This window comes from Rutilus rutilus, assembly GCF_951802725.1.
Source record: "Rutilus rutilus genome assembly, chromosome: 18".
Lineage (NCBI taxonomy): Eukaryota > Metazoa > Chordata > Actinopteri > Cypriniformes > Leuciscidae > Rutilus > Rutilus rutilus.
The window spans coordinates 9,906,334-9,929,707 of record NC_140231.1 but is presented as its reverse complement, the minus strand read 5'-3'; the positions used below and the strand labels follow the sequence as shown (position 1 = coordinate 9,929,707).

Below are 23,374 nucleotides of genomic sequence, written 5' to 3'. Positions count from 1 at the left end.
TATATGAAATATAAGTATGAAATATATTCATTGGGCCAATTTCAAATATGTGCATATATTCCAAAACATATCCAGAAAATATATTTCTTTTGTGTATGGGTGGGCCATAAAATCCAATGCCATGTTTTCCTCAGACCCAGACAGTTTAAAGGTAATGCTTTTTCAGGATGCTTTTGAGGTGGCTAATCCACTCAGATCTGCCAAGTCAAAGCATAAAGTATTGGCTGTCTACTTCACACTTGGAAATTTTCATCCACACCAACGATCAACTGTTGATCAGATACAGTTGGCATTACTCTGTGTAGAGAAAGATTGCAAATACTTTGGAATGGATAAGATAAGAAATCCAGCTGATCATAATGAGACTGTGCGGTTTCTGGAAAGTAACGATGAAGTACACACTCATCACGGTGTTAAATGTGACAGTGTTTTCAACAAACTGTCCAACTTTCATGTGTGTCAGCCAGGCTTACCAGCTTGTTTAGCTCATGATCTGTTTGAGGGGGTAGTAGATTATGATTTGGCATTGTTTTTGCAGTTCTTAATCAGAACACAAAAGTGGTTCAGTTATGAGGTTCTTAATGAAAGAATCAAATCATTTCCTGGTGAAAGCAGCGACAAGCTAAACACTATTCCCACTACAGGAGCAAGGCTTGGAGGGCATGCAGCCCAAAACAGGTGGCTTTTGAGATTCTTGCGTGTTTTGGTGCATGACACAATTGAAGATGCTGATAATGAAGTATGGGGACTGGTACTACTTCTGAGGGAGCTTGTTGAATTTGTCTGTGCACCTCGGCTCTCAGAGTCGCAGATTGCTTTCATGAAGGGACTGATTGAACTGTATGTGGAATTGAGGCAAGAGTTATTTCCAAGAGTTCAACTTAGACCGAAACACCACTATCTGCTTCACTATGCACACTTGACTTTACAATTTGGCCCACTCATACTGTATATACTTGGACAATGCGCTTTGAATCAAAACATTCTTATTTTAAAAGGTGCAGTCTTGTGGTACCTTGTTTAGTCCCCAGGTTCATGTCTCAGACTCAACACGGTTCTATCCAGAGCTCTATGACCAGAACATAAAGACAGTGGTTGAAGAATTTGATTTGAACTCAAGTAACTCAGTTGTCACAGAGAGAGTGCAGGTTAAAGGCACTACATATGCAAATGGAATGCTGGTCTTACTGAGCTATGCCAAAGGACAACTGCAGTTAGGACAAATAGCAAGCATTTTTGTAAAAAATGAAACTACTGTCCTACTTTTGCTTCGGGGGAAAACTGCCAGCTGGGTACCTGAGCTTGGACTCTATGAACTTGATGAAAATGCTTCTGACCTGTTCAGTTGCCATGATTTGAACAAATTTGATGATTATCATCCACTTTATTCTTACCAGAGAGGTACTCGGTGGCTCATTCCTCTTAAACACACACCAACATGGAACTTGTGAAAAACTATGTCAAGAAAGCAATGCCATCTCAGTAGCGATCAGATGGATACACTCATGGCTAAACTGGAGGAATTAGGAGTTCTCTCTGTAGATGACCTGAGCCTTGTGGACCCGGAGGACATTAAAGACACTCTGCCCTTCATTCAGTGCAAAAGATTCGTCAGAGCTGTCAAAGCATTGGAAGCAGGTGAGTTTTTGCCCCTCTGTTTTAATGCACGTTTTCTGAGACTACAAAGGTTTATTCAAAAAATGCAACAAAAGGTTGCCATCAGCTGTACATGGCAATAACTACCCTATAATTGGTTTTTGTAATTAGGTCCATTTGTATTCCTGGTGGACCCAAACTGGACATTGAGGACCAATGTATTAATTGATTCGTAACAATCGTGATGTGTTTAATTTATGGAGATGTGTGTCATGTCATCCATAGATTCACAAGCTCCACCGCAGTTCACCAGGCCTGGCCCCTCATCAACACCTGAGCCACAGAGGTTTCAGCTGCCCTCAACACCACCTGAGACAGCCGACTCCCCATCCCAGGACACATATTCTGTACCATGGCACAAATTTCCCTCAAAAGTCATGGATGAGTTGCGTGAAAAGAAGTACATAATGGGGAAAGACAGACGAGAGATGGTTCGGATCGTCACTGAAGATTACCTCCATAAACACCCAGGAAGACCTGGTAGACAAAAGCTGAAGGAACTCGCCAGTATGATTGTAGGACAATATCCTGCCTCCTTCAAGCTGACAGAGCCGTTTGGAAACAAACCTTTTGCAAAAGATGGTTCTGAAACTCTCTTTCGTCAGCTGGAACACAGAATTGAGAATATGAAGAGGCCACAAAGCTCACTGAAGAGGCAAGCAGGGGGTGAAAATTCAACAAAGAAAAGGCCCAGGAATTCAGATCTGTATGGATGTGTGGCGTGGGATCCAATCATTGAGGGGACTGTGTGTAGAGAAGACCTGCTGTCTAAACGAGATGACTTGAAACGTGCCTTTCAAACCCGGGATCTTCAGGTGGGTCTGCAATCATCCATTATTTTCTTGTGTTGTAAGGACACGTGAAATTGTAGGACACATTGTGAAATTGTAGATCGTCTGACATCACTACGCCCATAGTCTATTGAAATTGATACCCTGTTTTATTATTTTAATTGGTTAGTTTGACTAACTGTTCGACTGTTTGACTAACTGCCTCATATCTTTAGGAGTCATCTGTTCGAAAATTGATGACTGAAACATATCCCATTCAGCGTGAAATCCTCAACGATGCTGATACCCCTATTGGCGTTGTAAAGGACGAGTGGCCGTTCCTGTTTGAAGTTCCTCACCTGTTTGATCATGCATCTAAACTTCTTGGCTTCTCTGTACAAAACAAGCTGGCACAGGTGTGTTGTTACTGTTATTATAATGATTGTGCTGTGCTGCTCCATATGGAGAGAATTTTGTCTTTATTAATCAATCAAAAAAAGATTTGCAACCAAAAAGAGAGTTGAGACCAAAAAAGATAAACTGGCAACCAATCAAATAGAATAAATTGGATGAACAATCAAATAGAATAGATTTGAGACCAAAAATCAGGAAGTGGCAACCAAAAAAGCAGAACATTTGAGATCAAAACAGAACAGGTTGCAAATGAAAATGAAATAATTAGAATTTTTTTTTTTTTTTAATTCTCTCCATAGCTGCATTTTTTGGAGACCAAACGAAAATGAGTGTAATGCTGGGTACACACCAAAAGATAATCGGGCTGATTTTGGGCCGATTTCCCCCCTTCCGACAATCCTAGCTATGTCCCGATTATCTTGATGGTTTAACAGATTATTTTATCAGATTTTCCCTTGGTGTGAGGTGTGTTAAGAGTGTCCGAACCTGCTCGGAAGAACGTCGGAGCCGCTCCGATCGCGAATCGTAAATATTAAACATGTTTAATATTTACGATCAGAAATTCTGATGTGTGGGGGGAACCCCGAGGACAAACGCGCGCTCGCTCTGGAGATTATCACGTGAAACAAAACAATATCCAATCAGAAAGCGAGATGATGGAAGACACGCCCTGCGTCCCAATGTGCATACTATCCACCCTATCTGCCCTAAATAGTATTGACAATTACTAATGTCACATACCATTTAGGATGGATAGTATGCACATTGGGACGCAGGCACGGTCATTCTCACACACACACACACACACACACTTGCAGGAAGCTTAATGTTAAGATTTAGTATTCATAAGTGTAAATTTCGAGGAAACAAGCCTTTGTTTTTCATTTTAAGTGCAGAAATTTTACAATACCTAAACACAATTGGGTTTGAAAAATAAGAAAGCTGCAAAGTGCGTTTCAATCTGTAAACATTTTCAAATTTTTGTTTAACTTTTAAGTTTGTCACTGTTTATGTATATGTCTTTTTATGTTTGTTTATCGGCTTTACTCTTTGTACCCCCTGACTGTAATTGTAATTCTTAAAAAAAAAAATAAAAAAAAAAAAGAAGAAGCTGAGTGTTAAGGGTTCAGTGAGGTTCTATAGAGGGATTAAATAACTTTTTCTAAAGAGACAATAAATCCAATAAAGAATAAATAAAGACAATAAAGAATGAATATATTTCTGTATAAAAGGTTATATACAATGGTAGGTACAATGGTTTTTTCACGTGAATTTTCTGTGAAAATCATTCCAAACACTATCGCAATTTCTTCCTGCATGTTTGTCTGTCTGTCATGCTTATTCTGAAGTCTCACAATATTTTGCGAGATTTCCTGTGTTCATAGTCGAGACCCTGGTTGAAAATCTGTTTGTGTGTGGTGTGCTGTCTTTGTCACATCATGGCACACCACACACTATAGGAGCAAAACGCTTAAATCTAGGATTTTTTGTCCTCATGTTTGTGGTCTGTCACATTTTGAAAATCTTATAAGATGTCAAAAATCTTTTGGTGTGTACCCAGCATTAGTCTTATGTACCTGTACAAAATTAACACCTTGAACCTTGAACAGGAACTTTCCAAAAAAGAAAAGGGGATCAATGACTTCCTTGACTCCAAAGGGATGAAGACGGGCGAAGGTCCAATACAGCTCATCTGTGGCATTGCAAAATACTTCAAGGAAGACTCTTATAAACTCTTCGACAAAAAAGAGGTAGATGTTGTAAATTTTAAACTGTGTGCAAGATAATTATTTGCATCCAGTGGTGAACCAAGTAACCAATCACAGTATGAAGTATAGATTCCCCTAATTGTGCTGCTGATATTCTCTATAAACTCTCTCTCTATAAACTATTTACATTAATGTCTGTGCTTAATGGCTACCTCTGTCTGATGAAGACACTAGCAGATAGTCAATTTGCCAGCAGGTTTGTGTGCACTGGAAACATTAATTCATGTGTCATGTCTGTCACCAAAACAGATCTCTGCAGATCCTGAAGTCGAACTCCCAGTGACCCCATGCATCCTAGTCAGAGGTTTGTAGTTAAATATTTTTTGTATCTCAGCGAGCTGTTTTATAAGCTGTTGTTTTGTCGTATTTATTAAAGAAATGGTTTGCTTGCCTTAAAATATAGGATTATTTTTTTTGTACATGGTGCTCAGAATTGTTTTTTTTTTCTTTATCTTTTTTTTTGTATCTGTGTTTAAGGTGTCCAGCAATTCAAGATTGCTCTTGATGGGTTACTTGTCAATGACCACATCACCTCTCCCATTGTGGCCTTGAGCTACGTCTTCTCCATGTTTTATGTCTGCAACGTTCAATACCCACCGGAGATGGCTTTTACTCTCGAATTCATGCAAAGGTAAGCACTCATTGTTTGGAAATACTTTGTAAATGTGACTTTGCCGTGCCTTTCTGCACCTGACCTGCTTTTTGTCAATCTACACCAAACCCCTTTGTCTGAGATGTACAAGTTCAAAATGTGTCGCCACATGCTGTGAGCTTTTAGATCAGCTGTTATTGGCTTATGATCCCCCTGAATATGGATTTGTTCGTAGATTTCGTAGCTCCCTGTTGAAGACTATTGTTGGAATAAACGTGTCATATTTTTTAAAATGGCAGGTAACATGCTTTTTGCTTTACATAGTGTCCCAAGTCAATCAAAAACAAAACAAACATAACATGATTCTAGTTGGGAAATGGAGCAAAAACATATTTTTCTTAGAATGGTTTCTTGACACAAAATTCGTTTGAGCTATCTCTTTAAAACCATTAGCACCTGAGACCAGGTTATGTCAGTGGTGGTCAAACCTTTTCATGTCAAAGACACACAAACTGAAATGTATTTGGCTGCAGACTCCAACCTCAAAATATGTTGTTCCAGGAACCCCCTCCAGAAGCAAAGACTAAACATATTCATTTAAAAAATAATACATGCTGGATTCATGCCCAAATGTTAATACTTTGATGTGTAACATGCACTGAATGTCACAGTTGCTCCATGTTGGAGTAACCCCCAGGACAGTCCGTGTTCAAATGTGCTGTTACACCTTTTGATAGAACGATGTCAACTGTGTTTTCTATCCCCTTCTGTGTTCTGTGCATTTATAATATCCCTGCACACATGTTGAGGATGCATGCTGTCATGTGTTGGTGATAAGCAGACTTCTCGCCCTTGCAAACATTTCTGTATATGCGCAGTGTGAATGCATGTGTCTTGAAAAGACAAAGGAAGAGATAAGCTTAGCCACTGGCACTGGCACCAGCACCACAACAACATTGGGTACTAGACAGATGGTCAACTAGAATGATAGAGAGGTTCACACATAGGGGCATATTGAAGAAAACAAATGTATGATTTTATTGAACTGTACACACACACACACACACACACACACACACACACACACACACACACGCACACACACACACACAGACACACACACACACACACACACACACACACACACACACACACACACACACACACAAACAAATCCAAAAACATTGGGATTGGGAGTAGAAATACAGATTTTTACAGTATGATGTGAGTTCAGATGTTTTAACTAGATGCCCACAACACACATGCTGCAGTTTCAAATCAAATCCCCCATGTTAAGGGGGAGGGAAGGTGGGCGATATTTGTCATTCCAGGTAGAGCTTTGCCTGTCAATGTGGAGTTGGAGGTGTAAGTTTTAAGTTTTATTTTTTGCAGAAATCTCTTTATGGCATGTTGCACAGAGTCATCCTTCTAAGGTCATGGTTGTTATTGCTGCACTGATGTTTTATAGAAAAGTTGTATAATGTAATACTTCTAATGTTTTATTTGTTTTTTGTAGAAAGGTCAGACACTGGTTGCAGAGCTCTGCCTGTCGGTGTGATATGTGGAGTTGGAGGTGTAGGTTTCTGCATCCTCCTGGAGGGGGCTCCTCATTTTGCACTGACAGGTGAGACAGCAACAGCAATGCTGGCAGTTTTATTGTCTTATTTTGTCAATGTCTTTAACAAATCCATTTGTTATTAATGCCTGTCAGCCTGTGGGTGCTAAAAAGTTGCTAGATTTGGCAGCTCCCTGTTAAAGGACATGGCTGTAGTTCTTTAAGAGAACAGCTGGTTTATGTATGTAAAATTGCTCTGAATGTGAAGGTGATGTTCTGAATGTTTTAATGGTTGTGATGTTCTGAATGTTTTAATGGTTGTGATGTTCTGAATGTTTTAATGGTTGTGATGTTCTGAGTGTTTTAATGGTTGTGATGTTCTGAATGTTTTAATGGTTGTGATGTTCTGAATGTTTTAATGGTTGTGATGTTCTGAGTGTTTTAATGGTTGTGATGTTCTGAATGTTTTAATGGTTGTGATGTTCTGAATGTTTTAATGGTTGTAATGTAAATATTGCAATTCATTCACCACAAAAAGTGCAATCACTTTAAAGCACTGGCAGCTGTTAAAGGAAATAAATAATTGTTGTGATTCTACATTTGTGCTTTATTGATGATAAACGGTATAGAGAACTGTACGGAATTAAACATTTTAAGATGACTGAAGTGTCCGTAAATGGTACCGATTGAGTACTTTAATGATACGCAGAGGCGGACAGAGTACACAGCTTCTTTACTTGAGTAAAAGTACAGATACCCCTTGCTAAATTTTACTCAAGTACAAGTAAAAGTACTACAATCAGATGTGTACTTAAGTAAAAGTACTAAGGTACTTGTTTTTAAAAGTACTTGAGTATCTAGAGTACAAGAGTAAATTTTCTAAATATTGCATTACTACTGCCACAGTGCTTGCATTTATGTACAGAAAACGTCCTAGATGGAGTTATGAAAAATGTTAATGTTAATACCTTGGAGAATATAAAAGGAATTGAAAGTAAAATCAAGTCATTTTCTTTTTACCATGTTGCTTTATTTAACATTTCTCACTTGCCCACAAGGCAATAGCACAATGGCAACACTCTGACAAACCTCTGCTAGAGTTTTAATGGATTTTTTGCATCCACATTTGAACCTGCCTGTGTTAAACACCGCATACTCAAAAACATCAAAGCAAATGCTCAGCTTACATTAATGTGTAATATCAGAAAAGAAAATTCAGCTAACAATTGTGAACATGTGAGTTTTTTCATCAATCAAATCAATAAACTTAAACCAGCAAAGAAGGCAATATAGCAATGTTCTGACACACCTCTGAACCTGACCGTGTTATACACGCAGCATAGAGCAAAGAAGAGAAAATAATAATGATTAAAGGAAATCAGCTGTGTTTAGATCAGCATACAAAGAAGGAAAAATAAAATTCAGCTCATTTGAGTGACAGTATTAAGCCCCTTCCTCTTTTATTGACAAACAGGCAAAGGCAGGAGAAAATACTTTCAGCTGAATAACACCATTCTCACACACACAATCTATGTGTGACAACTCTCTCTGTCTGTGTGTGTGTGTGTGTGTGTGTGTGTGTGTGTGTGTACTGTACTTCAATTCAATCAAATGTCATGAAGTCCTTGTTCAACTTGAGGAGAAGTTGGTTCTCAAAATTCTGTGAATGAATTGATCCCCTTCTTGGGGTGAAAAGCAAACCCGCTATGCTAAAAAGCCTTTCACACGCTGCTGAAGCTGGCAGCGCTGTGTTGAGCTTTAGTGAGAGGTTACGCACAGCTGGATAGGGGGCCAGTGTATTCACTCCTTCAGCTGTAGCGGCTAGGTATCCATCAAGTTGCTTACTTATCTCATGGGAATGCGTCTGCTTGACATTGGAGAAGAAGTCATCTTCATCAGAAGAGATTGATGTGGTATCAGGAGACTGAAGACCTTCATCGTGTTCTGGCAGATGTTCCTTGATGTAACTAAGGCCTTGATTAGAAACACAGAATCACACCAACAAACACATTTTTGTTATTATTACTCTGTAAGTAAACAACTGCATAGAATCATTGTTGGATGTAAAGGTTTTTGAAAAAACAAGCAAACAAACAAATGAAAACATTTTCCTTACCAAGCTGTAGGACTGTCTCATTGCTGGTCCAGGAGGTTTTAAACCTTGGAACGAGAATGGCAGCTGCAATTAGCTCTGGCTCTGACATCATGCTCTCAAACCGCTTCTTCAAACCTTCAAGAAGAGCATCAACAAGTGGCTTGCAAAATCTGAGTGATGGTCTGGACTTTTCAAGCTTGGTTGTGAGGGCGGTGATTGTCGGGAGCAGCCAGCCCATCTGAACGTTGACTTCTCCTTGTAGTATGTTCAAGGACTTCGCAACTGGACTCATGGTGGTGACATATTCCCCTAAAAAGGCCATGTCAGCCGGACTGTACCTAATAGAAACAGAAGAAAATAAACAAAAACATATTTCAACAAAATGTATACAGAACCTCTGTGGAATGCTGGACATTTATGTATTTATTTGTGTACCTACAGCAGATAATGTGGTAAGCATTACTCTAACAAAATAAGAACACAATTATACATTAACATAAGCTACTTACATTGGAACATTGAGTGCAGCACAGACCGTTCTCACAGACCCCTCTCCTTGGTCTCTAATGATTCTGACCACACGTTCCACGGCCATGAAAGAGGAGTTCCATCGAGTTGAATTAGGCTGTACCAAGTGAAGCTTACAGTGTTCCTCTATAAGCTCTGCATTTTGAGGAGACCTTGATGCTTTATTCCAGAGTGCCTGACATTTAGAAAAGGCTGATCTGGACAATTTCTTGTAAGCTTCTGTCTTATTAGCCCGATCAACATCGACTGTGGAAACTAAATTTAGTAAGTGGCATGCACACCGATGATGTTTCGGCAGCTGATACTGAAGCCCATCATCTTCCTCCAGAATGGCTTCCACATCCATGAATTCCACCTCCTCTTCACCATCAGATGCATCACAATCTTCTCCTACTTCTTCTTCGATTGTGCCTTCTGTAACTAACTCTTCATTGTTATTTTCGTCCTGCTGACCAAAGACACGGAACGCTTTGACGAAATTCGACCCGTTGTCTGTTGTAGTTCTAACAACCTTTAGACTTATTTCATACTCTGCATGAATGTCAGTCAAAACAGCTGCCAAGGCATCGAATGTGTGGGAGCCCCTTAGTTGACGGCAAGCAAGGGCAGCTGAACGGCGTTCAAAACTGCAAGGATCGAGCCAGTGGGCTGTTACACCTATAAAGCTCCTTCTCCTGGCCGTCCAACAATCAGTAGTGGTGGCAATGTATGGTACCTTTTTCATTTCGTTCTTGAGACGTTCTTTCATTTTAGATGTAGCTGAATCAATCTTGCGCCGCACAGTTGTGCGGGACATGACGGCACTACTGGGTTGTAATTCTACAATAAGGTCTTGGAAGGATGGTTTCTCAACCAGGGAGAAGGACCTTGAACGATGAAGCGGAGGATAGCCTGATCAACCGTCTTCTGAGACACCTGCTTGGTCTCCATCAGCTTCAGTTGCTTCGCCTTGAAGCCTGTTCCACCTTCTGATGGCCTCTTGCAGGCTGTTGAAGTCAGTTGACTGTATTCCTCCAGATGTGTCTCATGCCTTCTCTGTAAAACAGTATAATATTTCAGTTTACACTATAATAAACTAATAAATATTAGAAAAGATACCCATCATGTAGTCTACATAGCAATATTATTAATTATGAAGTGCTGGTTGTTCATAATTTTCCAATGGCTCCAGACTAACTTTTTTAATTGGTTTTACTGGTTCAACTAACTTTAATTTACGTGAGATACTGAGACGTCTCCTGAGTTCACTGTTGGAAATATCAGTTGTTTTAACCATTCATTAAAATTAATCGGTTTAAACTTCAAAGGAGTCATTAGTTCGCGAATTGGACGTGTCATGCGCGTTGTGTGATTATCCCAGCAGTTAGGACATGGACATCCAAGATTTGTGTCAACATAGAAAACATTTCATCACTGTATAGTTTTTTTTCGTTTAATTAAAGTGTTGTTTTATGTCAGCTGAATGTGCGGAACGCTTTTCAGAGAAGAAGGCAACTTATTTAGCACAATTTACACCCAGCAGTAATTCAGAAAAAAAATCTCCGAATGCTCCACATGAAACTTGGTGGACATAGCTGACATAAAACACTTTAATTAAACGGGAAAAAAACTATCCAGTGATGAAATGTGTTCTGTGTTGACAGAAATCTTGGATGTCCATGTCCTAACTGCTGGGATAATCACACAACGCACATGACACGTCCAATTCGCGAACTAATGACTTTTACCACCGTGTCGATTTATTTTGATTAATATGTGCGAGGGAGAGCTCTCTAGAGAGCAAGACAGCGCTTAGTTTGGACTTTACACTTTCGCCTGGCTCCGAAGAGAGAGAGCGCGCGCGACCAGCTCTCTCTCTCGGTCTATCTATGTTTGTTCTTTCAGTTAAACACGAGCCCTTGTCACAAGCGCAGCAGTTCATCTACATTACTCACCGATCAAATAAGACTTTGGCGGGACAAAAATTCACTTTGGCGGGCGCTAAAACAAGTTCAATGCAGGAAAATTAATGCGTGAATTTAACTGAGTAACTTAGAAGGCTACATGACCATGCACTTGCACAAATGCGACCACATATAATTTTAACTCGCACATTCTCAAAAAATGGTCGCGGTCTGGAACCCTGATTATCTATGTTACACGATTTACTTGCCTCGGCTTATGCTAACTATTGTCAGGCCAAAATTAGCCATCTGAATGGCTAGCTTACAGCTGGCAAATTGGCGGGTGCATGTGGCTTCGACTACTCAAACGTAACCGAGAATGTAAACTGCATTATCGCAGCTAGCCAATCATTTAGTGCACTTTTCTGTAGCTAGAATCTAGCTTAGAAATGTAAGGAAGTTTATTTCAATGTACGTACCAGTGGCGTCATGCCCATTCAAAGTGAGGGGGCACGTGCCCCCTCAGATTTTTCCTCCCTGATAATTTTTTTGTCACAACTTTATTCCTATTATGCTCCATAATATACCAGAGCCTATAATGACTCAAATGTATTCTTCTGGATGTGTAATAAATCGGTCAGCATCAGCCCGCCCCTTTTTCCTAATATGGTGTCTGTGTATCAAATCTAGAGCGCTATGCGCGTAGCGCTCTAGAATCTTTGCTGTGTATGTTCAAGCAACTCACTCGTCTCGCACGTTGATCTGGCAATGTTTTACAGATGGTCTTGAAGTGGTAAGTGGGCAAAGCAACAAATCGGCATTGAATTAGTTATCGGATTATATTAAAAGGTAGTGGGATTATTTGTGGTTGACCTGGAAATTTTAACTTGATCAAAAAGTTATGGATTTGATATTAGCTGCGAATTCAGAGCATTAACTTAAGTTGTGTCAGTGTAACGTTATCGATAGCTAGCCTAGTCTAACCGTAAACTAGTTGGCTAACGTTACTGCCATACAAAGCCATAGTAACGTTATCTGATCGGTTTTGAAACATCTGTTCTGTTTTGTCTTGTGTCAAAGTCTCCAGCTGGTTCAATTGTTTTCAGTTTCATAGAAACGAGGGTGTTAAATTTGTTGTAGGCTAACTGCAAAATCCAACCTAACGTTATCAAGGCATTGACTTGATGTTTCTCCCATAGACTGTTATTCACGGTTCTTCACGGATCAGGCAGCTAATTCAAATGCAGTGAAAAAAGATAGGCAACCCGTTCGAAAGCTACAGCATAGTTGTTATACAGATCGCTATGACCGTGATGTAGGCTTAGAGTGCACGAATGTGCTCATAACTTCCGTTATTATTATCTGTCAAACTTCTTTCAAAGTCCTTCATCACATATTAATATTAAAATAACTTAATTTCAGAGCACCACAAAGTCAGACTTCAGCACCTTTATGTACCTTTAATGTAAGATCGTTCTTAGGTCACATACCAATTTAAAATCATAACATAAAAACTGCAATGGTACTGTTTTTAAAATCATGTGTAGTAGGCCTAAGTGTACAGTAAGTGGACTTCAAAAGCTTTTGAATTTGAGCTTACAGTTCTTTCATCAACCTGTCTTTTACATAAACTTACAAAATAGATACTTTAACTTAGTCCTCAGATAGAGGAGGGTTGCTGCTAGCTCCGTTAAGGTATTTCTGTCCCTCCCAAACTGCATTGAAATGGTATGTTTAGCAGCCAGAATTAAAAAAAATTCAGGGGGAGAAACCCCCTGACCCCTCCTAACATGATCCATATCACCTGTCAGAAAACATTTGCTACGTCTCAGATTGTGCCCCCCCAGAATTTTGGCTTGCATGACGCCCCTGGTACGTACCTTGACATGCTTCCGCAAGTTGGAGGATGAATTTTTGTAGGCAGTGATGAAGTTCTGTTTCGGTAAACACAGCAAACACTTGAAGCGAAAACTATCATTTACTTCTTCAGAAAACTGAAATAGTCTGGCGAGGTGGGGCCACGGGTTGGCACATTCCCGGGATGGACCTGCTGCGTGTTCATCCATTGTTTCGTCTCTTATAATCTGACCATGGAGTTGACTAACTTTGGCGGAAAGCTGAAGGTGATTGCTGATAGGCTGTCCCAAACAGTGCACAATCCAATCACGTTTGAGAGGGAAACAACAAATTGAGGGTTTTCAGATTTTTCCTTTTTTTTTTTTTTTTTGAATAAGTAACGGGTACTCATGTTTATGGATAGAAATGTAGCGGAGTAAAGAGAACAATATTTGCCTCTCAAATGTACTTGAGTAAAGTCATGAGTACTCCCCAAAAATGATACTCGAGTAAAGTACAGATCCCTCAAAATTGTACTTAAGTACTGTACTCAAGTAAATGTACTCCGTTACTGTCCGGCTCTGATGATACGGAATATTCCATTTTAGGTTTGATGGAAGTGTCCGTAAATGGTAAAGAAAAAGTCAGGTAAATCTACGGAAATATCTGTTATAGGGTTTACGGAATTGTCCGTACAATAACGCAAAAATTTACGGAAAATACGGAATTTTCCATTTTAGGTTTGACGGAAGTGTCCGTCAATGGTACAGAAAAACTCAGGTAAATCTACGGAAATATCCGTTTTAAGGTTTACGGAAGTGCCCGTACAATAACGGAAAAAGTGCTGGTAATTAATTACCAGCACCTTTTCCGTTTTTTAACGGAACTTTTTTTAACAGTGTGGTAAAAGAGACTACACCCAGGTCATACGAAGTGTTGACAGAACATGGAAAGATAATGAGGCGGAACAGAAGACACCTGCTGAAAGTGCCTCAAAGAGACATAAGAAACAAGGAAAGTGACTCGCATGACTTGGAAATCTCAAAGCAATGTGAACAATCAAAATTGCAAGGCAAGTTATCAGAAACTGATAAAGAGAAAGACGTTGAGACTCAGACAGAACGTCTAAAAAGACAAATTAAAAGACCACAGAACCAGGGCAAAGAGTATAGAAGTACCAAGAGGCGAAACTCCGTTGCAGTTTTGACAACAATCGTTAGATGGCGCTGCTGACGCGCTGTCGCCATTTTGGACTGAACCAACGGCTTTACCGTTAGCACAACTACCGTATACAGCATAACATTATGTCTGGAAATAATTGGAAACAAAGAAAACAGTGTTATGCCATCAACTGCAACAACTACCAGTGTACAACCAATCAACTAGCATTTCATAGATTCCCCAAAGATCCAGAGAGGTAAAGTAGAAAAGGTTTTTATTAACGTTAAAGTGAGCTAACGTCAACGATAACAGGTGCTGTAACGTTAATGTAACTTAAGCTATCCCATAACTGCAGTAACAGTTTGCTAACGTTATGAATTTGGTCAAAATTGAGTCAAGACTCGAAATGGGCTTTTTAAAGCGCATATTTTCAGAGATATATGAACACCTAACCTGGCAAATGACCGATTTATTAATTCATTGTTATCACTAAATTAACCCTTTAACTTTTTTCGCATAAACATGAAAATCACTATCCAAACTTAAATGGTTGTAATTCAAGAATGCTTTGGAATATAGACCTGTGGTTGGTCTTGTTTTAAAGAAGACATTTACAAGATTATTGTTTAAGTGAAATAAATTATGAAAGTGAAACAGAAAAAAAGTTATATAAGTTTGAGTTTGTTAAAATGTACACATTTAAAAATATAATTATTTATATTTTATATAAAATATATATATTACAAAATATATTTTACTCTATAACTGCAAGAAAATGAAAGCAAAAAATCTGAACAAGTTGTGTTCCACATTATAGGTTGATATCTCAAAAAATTAGCTTTCAGTAAGATGTTATTTGGGCGTAGTACCAAACTTTTTCACTAAATGGACAGCCAAGCTTCCTTACTGACCATATAAGGGCGCCTCTATTTTCATATATGTTTTGAGTGATCTGAAGCATGTATTTCCATAATTTTCATACAATTTATGAAGTAGACATCCTATTCAGAGGTAGTATGGGTGGTTTGGCAGTATTTGATTTGAATTCAACCTCTAATAAACATAAAAAGAGCACATATGTGCGTTATAGCTCGCAGCCGCATCACAAATCGAGAATCCATAATATTTTTCTTTATGTCTAAAACATTTTCAGGCATATTAGCACACACACGCAAGGTCTCTCGCTCCCTCACCCTTTCTGCCGTGTGCTTTACACGGTTTGGAGCTGCGCGCTCTTGCTCGCTCGCTCTAGAGTCCGGGAGATTTTAGCTCATTTGCGGGCATCAGGGAGCCGCTATCAATATGCGGGAGACTCCCGGAACTTCTGGGAGACTTGGGGTGTCTGCTATAGAGATATTAAAAACTAGAAACTACTATTTAGTTCCCTTAAAGGAACACTCCACCGTTTTTTGAAATAGGGCTTTTTCACCTTCTTTCCTACATTTAGATAGGTGGGCAAATGCATTTTTGTCTCAGTGCATGCATTGTTTTAGTTTGACAGGGTCGGCCCTAGCTTAGCTTAGCATAATGAATGGAATCCTTTGTTGCCAGCTAGCATGTCATGAGTAAAAGTAATATATAAAATAAAAAAAACCCACCTAATTATTTCTTGTGGCCTGCGTATTCACAACAAGTACAAATAGTGATGCAGATTAACACTAGGCGATTTCCTATGCAGATATTGACTTGGGACTATATTAGGGGGAAGCACAGGCGAAGCACAGGCGAATATAGTCCTTAATATATAAGTCAATATCTGCCAAGGAAATCGCCTAGTGTTAATCTGCATCACTATTTGTACTTGTTGTGAATACGCAGGCCACAAGAAGTAATTAGGTTTTTTTTTTTTTTTTTTTTATATCACTTTTACTCAGGACATGCTAGCTGGCAACAAAGGATTCCATTCATTATGCTAAGCTAAGCTAGCGCTGACCCTGTCAAACTAAAACAATGCATGCACTGAGACAAAAATGCATTTGCCCACCTATCTAAATGTAGGAAAGAAGGTGAATAAGCCCTATTTCAAAAAACGGTGGAGTGTTCCTTTAACCGCTTTTGAATTGGAACCAGTATCGTTCAATTCTATGACAGCTGTGTTGCGTTCAGTCCAAGATGGCGGAGCTGCAGCTCTGCGCATGGGTGCGTTTGTTGCAATGGAACGTTCTATTGAGTTTCGCCTCTTGGTACTTCTATACTCTTTGACCAGGGTAAGCAGAGATTATAAGGGAAGAATTTTGTTAAAGTTTCACATTTAAGTGGAGACAACTAAGAATTGTAAATAGTGGAATATAAAGAGTTATTTGTATTATTTTGAAGGAGGATCAAATATTGTTTGTGTAAGAAGTAAAAAAAAAAAGGGAAAAAAAAAAGAAAGAAGGGAAGATGTATTGATATGTGTTCCATGCCAACTGGGCCACTAGATGGCAGTATAAAGCGGCACTAAGCCAAGTTCAACACTGTGTTAATGAACAGAATAAAAGCATTCTGATAACAGTACTCGGTGAGCGAGCCTCGTCAATACAACATAATGATGTAAAATCCTGACTTTTATTTAGCAAATTCACACCATCATCATAAAACAAAACAAAACAAAAAAATTGTTTAAAACAAAACAAAAAAATTCAGCTCCGAGCATATTACTGCATATGATAAAATATGATATCAAATATCAGCTCCAAAAAATACAATGTGACTTGTAGTTCTTGTCTTTACAAGAACTTTGCAAACACATAGAGAAGTGTTAGATGTATGTGTGTGTGTGTGTGTGTGTGTGTGTGTGTGTATGTGTGGACGCGCTTCTGTGCTCAAATCATGACTAAGCAACTGAAGTTTACAAAAAGAGAAAGTTGAGAATCTCGCACACAAACAACATGCATTTTAATCCAAGAACAAATAAATACAAAATTATATTTTGAATTAGAAAATCATAGATTTTTTTTTGTGAAAGTTACACACACACAGAGACACACAAACACACACACAAATAACCAGAGCCGGACAGTAACGGAGTACATTTACTTGAGTACAGTACTTAAGTACAATTTTGAGGGATCTGTACTTTACTCGAGTATCATTTTTGGGGAGTACTCATGACTTTACTCAAGTACATTTGAGCGGCAAATATTGTACTCTTTACTCCGCTACATTTCTATCCATAACCATGAGTACCCGTTCTTCTTCTAAAAAAAAAGAAAAGAAAAATCTCGGAAACCCTCAAACGTGATTGGATTGTGCAGGCGCCACTGATTGGGACAGCCTATCAGCAATCACCTTCAGCTTTCCGCCAAAGTCAACTCCATGGTCAGATTACATAAGAGACGAAACAATGGATGAAGACGCAGCAGGTCCATCCCGGCAATGTCCCAACCCGTGGCCCCACCTCGCCAGACTATTTCAGTTTTCTGAAGAAGTAAATGATAGTTTTCGCTTCAAGTGCTTGCTGTGTTTACCAAAACAGAACTTCATCACTGCCTACTGCGGTAGCATATCAAGGTACGTACATTGAAATAAACTTCCTTACATTTCTAAGCTAGATTCTAGCTACAGAAAAGTGCACTAAATGATTGGCTAGCTGCGATAATGCAGCTTTTTACATTCTCGGTTACGTTTGAGGAACTTAGTCGAAGCCACATGCACCCGCCAATTTGCCAGCTGTAGCTAGCCATTCAGATGGCTAACTTTGGCCTGACAATAGTTAGCATAAGCCGAGGCAAGTTAATCGTGTAACATAGATAATCAGGGTTCCAGACTGCGAACATTTTTTGAGAATGTGCGAGTTAAAATTTTATGTCGTCACATTTGTGCTAGACTGGTGCATGGTCATGTAGCCTACTAGCAGGTACTCAGTTAAATTCACGCATGCATTTTCCTGCATTGAACTTGTTTTAGCGCCCGCCAAAGTCTTATTTGATCGGTGAGTAATGTAGATGAACTGCTGCGCTTGTGACAGGGCCAGTGGTGTAGTCTACGTGATACGCAGGTATACGCCGTATACCCACTAGAAAAGGCCAAGGATTTGCGTATACCCACTTAAAAAAAGCGTGAGGATACGTATCAACTTCGTTTTGTGTCAGAACTTTCACACTTTCATTCATAAATTCACCCCGTCTGTGTTTGCGATGCGACGGATCGAATCGCGGAATCCAGTCACAAATGGAACTTGCTATATAAAGCAGAACGTCACGGAATTAGGCTATTTTTGAATGAATAAATCAAAAGTAGCTGCTGTACAATGAATCAAATCTCGATATGGACTAGTGTCTATGAATATTAAAGCTAAAAGACACTGAAATTGTTCTACGCGTCTCTGGGAATGAGCGCGCCGCTCAGTGTATGCTCCACTACACACACACACACACACACACACACACACACACACACACACACAGAGAAGCACGCGTGACTCACGCTCTTGGTGTTTTCAGCATTTCACTGTATTGAGACATGATGTAAGCTACACATGTGCATTTCATCGCAGAGCTGCTATGAGAGTCACTTGATGAGAATTTCACCATTTCATTTGATAAAACTATCGTCATTCATTCGTTTCATATACACACAGAAACTGTTATGTCTTTACGACAACCTGTCAAAATAAAAGTTCTGTATAACTTGAAGAAATTATAACAGAAATATATTACTATTGCACAGAGTATACTTCAGGCCTAATAATAATAATAATAGTAATAGTTTATTAAAACACACAGAAACTCAAATGTCTACAACCCACCAAAATAAAAGTTCAGTCTAACTCAAATTAATTAGAAAGGAATTGCACAGTAAAATGTATTTCAAAATAACATTTTTTTCAAAAACACCATTTCTAAAAGTAAATTTGTATTTGTGGGGGGGGGGGGGGGGGGGCTGGTTGGGTTATATTAGAGTATACTCACTACAAAAAACTAGACTACACCACTGGACAGGGCGTATGTTTAACTGAAAGAACGAGCAGAGAGAGAGAGAGAGCTGGTCGCGCGCGCGCACTCTCTCTCTTCGGAGCCAGGCGATAAGCGCTGTCTTGCTCTCTCTCCCTCGCACATATTAATCAAAATAAATCGACACGGTGGTAAAAGGTCGGAAGACCAAAGTTTCATGTGGATTATTCGGAGATTTTTTTTTCCTGAATTACCGCTGGGTGTGAATTGTGCTAAATAAGTTGCCTTATCTTCTCTGAAAAGTGTTCCGGACATTCAGCCAGAGGTGTAAAAAGTACTCAAAAATGTTACTCAAGTGAAAGTACAAGTACTGAGGGAAAATTTTACTCAATTAAAAGTAAAAGTATCTGGCCAGAATCGTACTCGAGTAAAAGTAAAAAAGTACCACATTAAAATTGTACTTGAGTATTAAAGAAGTAAAAGTAACAGCAATAATGTAAACTAGAGATTCTTGTTTAAGCTTTTAATCTCTAAAATCATGAAGTGAATGAACCACATACAAGGTTTTATCCTGCTTTAGAACTGTTTGTATTTAATTGTATTTATTTATCAAACTATAAGACTACTATCTAATGCCAGTATGCAACATTTTTTAAACAATCCACTAAACATGCTTTTACCACTAAAAGAAAAGAATTCGCTAAGGTACGGCCACGGGTGCTCTTGATCCTGTGGCTGATTTTGGACTGTGTTCGCAGCTGAATCACGTTCTTCCTCCATTTTCTTCCACTGATTGACCATAGACAGTATAAGAAATGGACACAGCGACCCCATAGATTTCAACAGAGAAAAGTGAAGCAAATTAGAAGCACTCACTTCCTGATGGCTGAGCGTACTGCGCAGACTCACACTGAGCTTGATGGCGTAGATGTGACGTGAGCAACCTGTCTGACCGTTGTAAGTCTTCTAGTAGCTGTGCCAAGAGAAATCTAACTTGCAGAAAACAGAGAGTGTGAGTAGGAGCTGTCCATGAGCTAGGAGCAGGAGCAACTTTATGACTCTCTATGGGCTTCTCCCTTGACTTTATGCCTCCACGTCCCCCCAATTGACTGTGAGCTTCTCCTCCTGTCTATACGGTAATTTCCAGAGAGTCGCGTGGTTATGATGCAATTGTTAGCCTATTTTTACAAAAACTGCTTCTAAGGGGCCATAATGTAAGATACAAGGTAATGGAGCCTTTTAAACATTTTCGTGTTTCTTTAGAAATAAATAATGGACAAATGGAGTCTTTAAACGTCTCAGATGTAAAGTTATTCGCTGTCAAAGTGATGCCAAAATGAATGGGAGTCAATGGAATGCTAACAGCAGGTGATGGCTCGTTAGCCAATGGCGGCCCCCGGGGGTGGTACGCTTTTAGGCTGCTGGATTGACCCAGCTGCTAACAGAATGGGATGCTAACAGCAGGTGATGGTCCGCTAATCAATGGTGGCGTCCGGGGAGGCTTCAATAAAATATGAAACAGTGCCCCCCTGGATTGACCCCCTGTGATTGACTGTTATAATTTCTCTCATTTCCAGGTCAAGGTGCTGTGCGTTGTGGTAATAGATGCGACATGATGTCACTTCCAAATGACCAATGAACATGTCTGACCAATTTGGTGAAATGTGAAACCGAATCTCATTGGCAGAATAAATGACATTTAAATTAAACAGCATCAGCACAATTCAATTGGTTTGGTAATAGCAAGGGAAAATAGAATGAAGTGATCTCCAAAAAATAAGTACTTTTTGACTATAAATAGAATTGTAAGGAGTAAAAAGTACTTTTTTTTCTTAAAAAATGTAATTAAGTAAAAGTAAAAGTACTGATTTTTAATTGTACTCAAGTAAAGTAAAAATCCCCAAAAATAATACTTAAGTACAGTAATCAAGTAAAATTACTCAAGTATTTTACACCTCTGCATTCAGCTGACATAAAACAACACTTTAATTAAACGAAAAAAACTATCCAATGATGAAATGTGCTCTGTGTTGACAGAAATCTTGGATGTCCATGTCCAGTGCTGGGATAATCACACAGCAGCGCGCATGACACGTCCAATTCGCGAACTAATGACTCCTTTGAACTGATTCATTTTAATGAATGGTTAAAACAACTGATCTTTCCAACAGTGAACTCAGGAGACGTCTGAATCGGTGTATAACTAATCAGTAACACTTTACAATAAGGTTCTATTTATTACATAAATTACATAGAAAGTACAGTTTGCTTACTCAAGCTTAAGCTTTAAAATAAATAAAACCACTTTTTTGCAAATGACTACATTTTTCCACACAGTGCTATCAAGAATCGATAAGAGAATCGTTAAAGAATTGGATCAATAAGCAGAATCGTCAGTGGCATTGATATTGATAAAATCTTATCAATTCCCATCCCTATGAAGACAGTAAAATTATAATCAAACATTAAAGAACATACATATTTTTTAATAGTTTTTTTGAGAGTTAAAAGATTAAAACATTTTGCTAACAAGGTCTTGTGTCACTGTCAGTCTTTTTACATCAGTGCAAAACTAGGCTATGCAGATTAAGACCACTATTCATCAGCATGCATTGATTAATCCCATGGCATGTAGCAAAAAAAAAAAAAAAAAGGTGCGGCCAAATCATATGCTGGTGCGACCAACTGAGAAAGTTGGTAGCACCAGTGCAACCAGTGGAAAAGTTAGTCTGGAGCCCTGATAATCATCTGAAGTCCTTTCAGATTCATGTTTTGACATGACTTTGCTGAAGTTTGCAAAAAATAAATTAAATTAAATTAAATTAAAGTTAGTTGCACCAGTAAAACCAATTTAAAAAGTTAGTCTGGAGCCATTGGAAAATTATGAACAACCAGCACTTCATAATTAATAATACTGCTATGTAGACTACATGATGGGTATCTTTTCTAATATTTATAACAGAGTTTTCATTCCCACTTTTGGAACACACTGCAGTGACTCAGTGACTTATATTTTGCCCCATTGAAAGGGGACTGCACCAATGTCTGAATTAAAATACTGGCACAGTTTATCCCTGAGCTGTTTGGCGTGTGTTGTACTGTTGGTTGTGTGTGGCAGAGAGGCCTGCTGTAGGCCGGGGTCTTGATCTAGTCCTTCCTGGTCGATTCCTGCCATGTATACTTCACAGCACTCTGTACGCAGAAAGTTGTGCAGAGCACAGCAAGCCAACACAATGTCCTCCACTTTGGCAGTGTTTTGAATATTAACGATAGTTAGAAAAACTCGAAAGCGATTTGCCAGGATGCCAAATGCATTTTCAACCACCCTCCGAGCTTGCAAAAGCCTGTAATTGAATATGCGTTGCTCAACAGATAGTCTGCGGTTCGCATATGGCTTCATGAGGTATTCTTTCAAGGGAAATGCCTCATCTGCCACAATGCAGTAAGGGGCCAGCTGGTCAGATTCAGGAAGTGGTGCAGGTACAGGTATGTTCGATGTTCTTTTCTCCAAAGCATCCTGTAATGAGCATCCACCAAACACTCCACCATCTGAAATACGCCCATTGCAGCCCACATCAACATAAAGGAATCTGTAATTGCTGTCAACCAGTGCCATTAGAACAATGGAAAATGTACGCTTGTAGTTGTAAAATGTCGATCCAGTTCCTGGTGGGGGACGAATGTTGATGTGCTTCCCATCCAGAGCACCCAGGCAGTTTGGGAAGTTCCACTGAGCCTGGAATCCAATGGCAACTCGCTGCCACTCTTCCACTGTGTCTGGGCACTGAAAAACAGTAAAATGTAAAAAAAGATATATATATTTGTCAGACCAAAAGATTTATTAGTCATTTTGGGATGTTTCACTGTCCGAATGTGTACAAACCTTCAGGTATTTCTATTTTAAGACCTGGTAGATTGCTACCAGCAATTTTCAGGAACGAATTGCTGAATTGTAGACATTAGTGATCGACCGATATATCGGTCGGCCGATATATCGGGCCGATATTTGAGGGTTTTACGTGTATCGACATCGGCCGATACGCGGCTGCTGCATTCGCCGATAGTTTTTTCCTGCCATTATTTACAGACAGGCGTCCGCAGGCAGCTCTGTGTTGCTGGAGACGCTGCAGTTCACGTGCAGCCCATGCACTGCCCCTCCCACACTAGCAGCTACTATAGCTAAGCAAGTTTGTGGGTCCAAATGGAAAACGCGAATGCCTCATCTATAAAATTGCTTGTCA

General features: G+C 39.3%; 1 protein-coding gene across 1 annotated transcript; it reads left to right on the top strand.

Moving 5' to 3' along the window:
• The first annotated feature begins 721 nt into the window (after positions 1–721).
• Positions 722–5,382, top strand: LOC311277427 (uncharacterized protein). Its single transcript, XM_084387742.1, has 5 exons — positions 722–1,638; positions 1,882–2,471; positions 2,663–2,842; positions 4,451–4,591; positions 4,859–5,382. The coding sequence occupies exons 1-5, from the start codon at positions 1,458–1,460 to the stop codon at positions 4,919–4,921; spliced, it is 1,155 nt and encodes a 384-aa protein (XP_084243868.1). The 5' UTR covers positions 722–1,457; the 3' UTR covers positions 4,922–5,382.
• The last annotated feature ends 17,992 nt before the right edge of the window (positions 5,383–23,374 follow it).